The sequence below is a fragment of the Mauremys reevesii genome, linkage group 15 (assembly GCF_016161935.1).
Source record: "Mauremys reevesii isolate NIE-2019 linkage group 15, ASM1616193v1, whole genome shotgun sequence".
NCBI classification, from domain to species: domain Eukaryota; kingdom Metazoa; phylum Chordata; order Testudines; family Geoemydidae; genus Mauremys; species Mauremys reevesii.
In genome coordinates, this window is record NC_052637.1 from 13101509 (window position 1) to 13109241 (window position 7733).

At 42.1% G+C, this 7733-nt stretch overlaps 1 protein-coding gene across 1 annotated transcript; it reads right to left on the bottom strand.

The window, feature by feature from the left end:
- Positions 1 to 5482: 5482 nt before the first annotated feature.
- LOC120383077 (olfactory receptor 6N1-like) lies at positions 5483 to 6448 on the bottom strand. The gene has a single exon (XM_039500709.1). It carries the CDS (start codon positions 6446 to 6448, stop codon positions 5483 to 5485), a length of 966 nt encoding a protein of 321 aa, XP_039356643.1.
- Positions 6449 to 7733: the final 1285 nt, after the last annotated feature.

A 7733-nucleotide genomic window follows, 5' to 3' on the forward strand; every position in this document is an offset into this window, starting at 1 on the left:
GAAGGAGGAGAGGGGCTAAGAGTTACCCCGTGGGATGAGCCGCCTGCTGTGCTTGCAAATATAGAGTGTGGGGGGAGGGCAGAGGCTTTTTAGTTCTCCTAACAGGACACTGCATGCCAGTGCAGGAGAAGAGGGCAGATTCCTGGGGCTTGGTCTTAAAGGCACAGGCATCCCAATTCCTAGACTGTCAATGTTTAGACACCACAGCTTCTCTCTATCTTATATAAGTGCTCAGGTGCTACTTTACTGTTACAGGCAGGAGACTTAATGCTGTGAAATATTGTTCATACACTCCCTCCCTCAAACTCTGCCTCACACATTTTGAGTATTTAAAAGAGTTTTCTATCAGTTTCTATGTCTATATGAAGTCATTGCAGCTCCTTTCTTTTATATAATGTGCTGAGGCACTAAACTCCCTCCCAGAGCCCACACGTCTGCACCCCCTCCTGCACCCCAGTCCCCTGCCCCAGGTCAGAGACTGCACCCCTCACTCAAACTTCCTCCCGGAGCCTGCACCTCAAATCTCCTCCCACAGCAAAACTCCCTTAGACCTCTTCTGGATGTCACCAAAAAAATATACAAACCTGCTGCCCCTGGTGCTACTTTACTGCTACAGGAGACTTGATGCAGTGAAATATTTTACCTACATTCCCTCAAACTTATCATTATATGTATACATGAAGTCTCATAACAGTTCACAAATTTGTCTTATCTGCTGCTGTGATTACCTGCTCTCTTCCTTGTAATTCATTTTAATTATAGTTTTGCTCCTTTAAAAATGTTATCTATTATGCTTATTACTCTGAACACTTTGTTATTTATCTGTATTATCATTGTGCAATGCATGTCATTGTGCTGTTTATTTTTTATTTGCATAGCTAATGATCATCAAAAAATTTTAAGTAAGTAGTTGTAATTAGTTTTAAGAATTCCATCTATGTTTCTATTCTAGCACTTGCTATGGTTTTTGTACTTTGATTTGTAATTTGGAGGTTTTAATTCTACCTTTTTTTCTTTTTCTTTTTATAGTACAAGTTTATTTTGTTGGGTCATGTGACTTCCAGTATGACTGATTTTCTGTCCTGTTTTCAGCAATTCCTTTGCATTTGATCCACCAATGAGGATTGCCTTTTGCTGCATTTATTTTGCCTGTGAATCCAGCCCTTAGTGTCCCATGTTCACACATCATTGCTTGTGTGTAGAAGTTGATTCACAAATATTCAGTAAGTGTATTATATTGTGTCATCTTACATCCTTCCCAAGGGCAAAAACCTTCTGCATCAATGAAGGTCTGGACTGATGATCAGTGGCTGCAGAACTTTTGGACGCACAAGTCCACATTTCTGCATCTGTGTGCAAAACTCAGCAAAATAAAAGCTGTACTAACAATGGAGAAGCAAATATAGATTGCACTATGGGGACCTGGGGTAAAAAAAACGGGTTTTTTTTACTGGCATAAAAAAAAATTCTCTCTGGGGATTTGTCCTGCTCTGAGCAGGGGTTGGACTAGATGACCTCCTGAGGTCCCTTCCAACCCTGATATTCTATGATTCTATCACCTGCAACACCAGATTCTTATTGGTCAATCAGAGGTCTCTCTACTAAACCAAGGTGGAATGGATTTCTTTAATGCAAGTAGTCGCAACATATTGTTAAAGATCATTTCATGTTCAATGCCCTGTTAACACCTCTGCAGTCACAGAACAACAAAGCAGTGTTACTGGGTTTCAGACTGTTGTCTCTTACAACTTTCTTAAGTTTCCATAGCAATATTTCTGAGTAAGGCTAAGGTTTCACAGAATCATAGAAGTTTAGGGTTAGAAGAGATAACAGGAGGTCATCTAGTCCAACCGCCTGCTCAAAGCAGGACCAACACCAACTAAATCATCCCAGCCAGGGCTTTGTCAAGCCAGGCCTTAAAAACCTCTAAGGGTGGAGATTCCACCACTTCCCTAGGTAACCCATTCCTGTGCTTCACCACTCTCCTCGTGAAATAGTGTTTCCTAATATTCAACCATTGCTTCTTGTTCTGTCATCTACCACCACTGAGAACAGCCAAACTCCATTCTCTTTGGAACCCTCCTTCAGGTAGTTGAAGGCTGCAGACTCTTCTCTTCTGCAGACTAAATAAGCCCAGTTCCCGCAGCCTCTCCTCAGAGGTCATGTGCCCCTGCACCTTAATTATTTGTATTGCCCTCTGCTGAACTAACTCTCTTCAATTTGTCCACATCCTTTCTGTAGAAAGGGGCCCAAAACTGGATGCAATACTTCAGTTGTGTCCTCACCAGTGCTAAATAGTGGGGAATAATCACTTTCCTCGATCTGCTGGCAATGCTCCTACTAATGCAGCCCAATATGCCGTTAGTCTTCTTAGCAAGAAGGGCACACTGCTGACTCATATCCAGCTTCTCATCTACCGTAATCCCCAAGTCCATTTCTGCAGAACTGCCACTTAGCCAGTTGATGCCCAGCCTGTAGCGGTGCATGGGATCCTTTCGTCCTAAGCACAGGACTCTGCACTTGTCCTTGTTGGACCTCATCAGATATATTTTGGCCCAATCCTCCAATTTGTCTTGGTCACTCTGGACCCTAGCCCTACACTCCAGCATATCTACCTCTCCTCCTAGCTTAGTGTCATCTGCAAACTTGCTGAGGGTGAAATCGCTCCCATTATCCAGATCTTTAATTTTGTCCCAGATATTTATAGTACAAGTTAGGGACAGGTCACAGGCAATAAGGAAAATTCATGGAAGCCCGTGACTTCTCCCTGAGTTTTACTATAAATATTGTGACAATGTGGAGGTACTGTGCAGCTGTTGAGCTGGCTCTGCCCCCACCACCACCACCACTGTTGGGGTCTTGGAGGTCCAGGGTCTCCCTCCAACCATGTCTGGCATGTCTCCCTTGCCACTCTGCTCCCCGCCCCCATCCCAGAGTGTCAAGGAGCTCTGCAGTCTGACTCACGAAGGCCTCCTCCCCCAGCCTCTGCTTGAAGCAAAGCTGATCAGAAGAAAGACTTACAAAAAGCAATGAAAAGGCAGTGGGAGATGCATCTAAGCCCCTCCAGACAAGGGTGATATGATTAAGGAAACTCCCCAGCATCATTTGCTTCAAAGATGGGAAAGGGAGGCATCTCCATTAGCATACAGAATGGAGAACAGAGATTCCAAGGCAAGAACCGCACCGAACTCTGGGATCAGGAAAGTAGGGAAGCATTGCATGATGGGAAATTTCTGCTCCAGATGGAAATTAACCCATGCCTGCACACACCTGGCTCAGAAATTATCAGACCAATTCTAGTAATAAATCCTCTATTGATATCCTAAATACTGAAATGATCTAATTGCATTAGGAGCCCCCGCGAACGAACACCGCCCATAGCCAGGAATGATCAGTTCTTATTGTGTAGCCTGGACCAACCAACTTTGTTATACTCCCTTAAATCATCGGTTTACCCATAAACAAATCTAGTGTTCATTGTTATTTCCCTACAAAACCCCCTTACCACCGCCCAAGTAAATGTTCTAATGCCTGGATCCAAACTCTGCATCAGTTCCATTGGAACTTCATCTTTCTGACTGATTGTGCTGTGGTCTCTCTACCTGTCTCCAGCACTCTGGACCCCACACGACCACCACCACCTGGGAACCCTGAGATTCAAGTTTCACAGAGTGATGAGATCTCTCTCTCTCTCTCTGTATAGCCTCCTGACCATAGGCATGTGCAGCAGATTTTATTAGGGTGTGCACCCAGGAAATTTTTATTTTTTTATGTTTTTTTAAAGGCGAACATTCATTGAATAAAGAACAGGAGTACTTGTGGCACCTTAAAGACTAACAAATTTATATTAGCATGAGCTTTCGTGAGTTACAGCTCACTTCTTCGGATGCATAGAATGGAACACGCAGACAGGAGATATTTATACATACAGAGAACATGAAAAGGTGGAAGTATGCATACCAACAGGAAGAGTCTAATCAATTGAGATGAGCTATCATCAGCAGGAGGAAAAAAAACTTTTTGAAGTGATAATTAAGATGGCCCATAGAAGGTGTGAGGAGAACTTAACATAGGGAAATAGATTCAATTAGTATAATGACCCAACCATTCCCAGTCTCTGTTTAGGCCACAGTTAATTGTACCTAGTTTGCATATTATTTCGAGTTCAGCAGTTTCTTGATTATTCAATCATAAAGGACATTATTTTTATTCATCAAACAAACTAAAGAAACTAAAACTTAACTAAACTATTTTTTAAAATTAACAACTAAACTGTACTTAAAAAGGTAAACTTAAAAAACTTAAAAAATGAGACACAAAATACCAAATTTTTGCTGTAGTGATAACCAGGTGTATACAAAGATACAGTCAATTTTCATGATCTTTAACCAGATAATGAGCTAAACCAAATTGATGAAAACAGATTAACCCCGAAGCAACCCGACTTCAGCTTCCAACTCATCCAAGGACACTTTACATTTGTTGGCAATGATTCTCATATCATCCCTTCCAATGTCTAAGCTCGGCAGTTTTCCCATTGCAGTCACAATTTTACAAGTCTCCTCTTCAAATCGCTGGTCAATGCTGGTAATCATTGAGTCTAGCAGTGGGTAAAATGAAGTTATTCTCTCCTGCTCCTCTTTTGTATCAAAGTGATGCTGGGACTCAAACACGTGATCAAAACGAGTGGACATTTTTCGCCTCTTAACTGGGGGAATCAATATATCATTCCTTACACACATTTTCACACTGTCATTGAAAATAGATTGAAAATATTCTGGGCCACTTTTCATCGCAGCCAAAGAGTTACGCAAGCTTTTTCCCCCTCTTATTGCAGTAAGTAAGTTGTCATTGCAGGAAGGGAGTGTTGGAGGTCTGGAGCGTGAAGAGCCTTGTTAGTGAATTTTGTGCCTTACACAATGTCAGCTGTGTGTGGTTTCAGAAGCTGTACACACTCCTCACAGACAGTGAACTACTGTATAGGAAGATTTAGAGGAAATCTTCTCCATTACCGCATGTTGCACAGGACTCCCCTCCATGAAGGCATAAAGAGTCTGAATAACACCAAAAAAATCAAAGACAGTTCTGTTTTGTTTACTTGAAGTGCATGCATCTACTAGAATGAGGTTCAAACAATGCGCATACAAGTGGACCTAGAGACAGACATCACTGATGACCAGTCAATATACAGAGAGTGAACATTTAGTCAACACCCTGGAGAAAAACACCTTCATACTGTGTGTATCAGTGCTGAACATGAGAGAGTGACAGAGCTGTCAACATCCTCACTTTCCTGGAAGATGTGTTCCATGGACACAGCAGAGGACCATAAAGACCGTCTCAGTAACTCCATGCAGATCATCTCCTTTTCTTTTTCACATTAGTGCTGAGATTTTCAATGGGAGATTTCAATTTAATTTTAATGGGGGCTGATTGCTTAAATCACCCAGGCAGCTTTGAAAACCTCAGGCTAAGTTATTCTCTAGGAGTCTCTACATGTTTTGGTGAAAGCCATATATTTACTGACTGCTTTGCACAAGGCTTCCTTGACTTCCCTGTTTCTCAGGCTGTAGATGAGAGGGTTTACCAGGGGAGTCAGGACCGTGTAGCAAAGAGAGACCACTTTGTTCAGGTCTCTCAGTGTATCATGTTTCGGTAGCAGGTACACAATCATTATGGATCCATAGAAAATTGTTACCACAATGAGGTGAGAGGAGCAGGTGGAAAAGGCCTTTTGTTTCCCGGTGGTGGAAGGGATTCTCAGGATGGTGGCAATGATGCACACATAGGATGTCAGGGTTAGTAAGAATGGAGGCAGGGTGAATATGGAGGCTATTATGAAAGCCAGCAATATGACCTGGTGAGTGTCACTGCAGGAGAGTTCCATCAGTGGGATGACATCACAATAGAAATGGTCAATTTCATTTGGGCCACAGAATATTAACTGTGATAGAAATAAGACAAAGGTGGCAGTAGCCAAACAACCATTTAACCATGACCCAGCAGCCAACTGGAGGCAAACCCTGTTATTCATAAGAGTTGAATAGTGCAGGGGTTTACATATTGCTAAATACCGATCATAAGACATCGCTGCTAGGAGATAGCATTCAGCACATGCCAGAGAACCAAAGAAATACTGTTGTGTGAAGCAGCCAGTGACTGAGATGGTTCTGTCCCCAGTCAGGAGACTGGCCAGGAACCTGGGCAGGATGGTTGAGGTGTAGCAGGTCTCCAAGCAGGACAAGTTGCCCAGGAAGAAGTACATGGGGGTGTGAAGGTGCTGGCCAGCCACAATGAGCACCATGATGAGGGTGTTCCCAGCCACGGTTGCCATGTAGATCACTTGGAACAACAGGAAGAGAAGAATTTGCAGGTCAGGGAGATCCCCGAATCCCAGAATGATGAATTCTGTGATGGCCGTTTGGTTTCCCCAGTCTCTGTCTGCCATGGTTTGAGTCCAGGAACAATAGAACACCCTGTGCAATTGAACTGGAAGAACATAGACTTAACAGTTAGTCAAGTTTCATTTTAGTAAAGTTTCAATTAATTACAGAAGTATTCGGAGACTCCCCTTCCTGTCCAGATCACAGGCTGAAATTTTAAACCTAAATGTAGAGTTCAGAGCAAAGTCTCAATTTGAGAACCAAACATTTGTATCCATGTAGACCAGCCTCTGCCATGATCAGAGCAATCACTACTATAACAGCCCATATCTCTGGTAGCCGAGTACTGATATAACGGATCAGACTATTTCTTTATCTACCATTATATCCCTTTAGTGACATCTTAGAGGTTAACAATGATGCTTAAACACTGTATTTCATTTTTGGCAATGACCAGAATCATGCTATGTCTTAGGAGTCAAAATCAAACAACTAAAATCTTGGACTGAGATTTTTCAATACAGTCTAGAGTTCTTGGGCATCGACCTTCTGTTAGATTTATTTCCATTAATTCTAACAATATATTCTGGTATATGCAGCATTTCAATGCCCTGTAGGAAAAAGAACAATTTTCACCCCTCACAAGAGATCAGTTTATGCCATAAAATATACAGTGGTGTAAATTCTCCCTTAGTTCCTGGGAGGGTGATGTGGGGAGGAAATGACATTCCCTTTTCTGTTTCCCGACATTAGCTATGAAGATGGAGTGGTGGGTGGTGGGGGAAAGATTCTGTCTCTCAACTCAGAGTCTAGAAACAATCTGGCATGTGTGATCCAAGTTAGTAAGACTCTATCACCACTCACCACCCCATTGAAAAGTCATGGAAGATGGGAGACATTCTAGAAGACCGGAAAAGGGCAAATATAGTCTACATCTATAAAAAGGGAAATAAGGACAACCTGGGGAATTACAGACCATTCAGCTTAACTTCTGTATCTGCAAAAAAGATAATGGAGCAAATAATTAAGCAATCAATTTGCAAATACCTAGAAGTTAATGAGGTGATAAGTAACAATCAGTATGGATTTGTCAAGAACAAATTGAGTCAAACCAACCTGATACCTTTCTTTGACAGAGTAACAAGCCTTGTTGATGGGAGGGGAAGTGGTAGATGTGGTATATCTTGACTTTAGTAAGGCTTTTGATATTGTCTCGCATGACCTTCTCATAAACAAACAAGGGAAATACAACCTAGATGGAACTACTATAAGGTGGGTACATAACTGATTGGAAAACTTTTCCCAGAGAGTAGTTATCAGTCATGCACAGTCATGCTGGATGGGCATAAT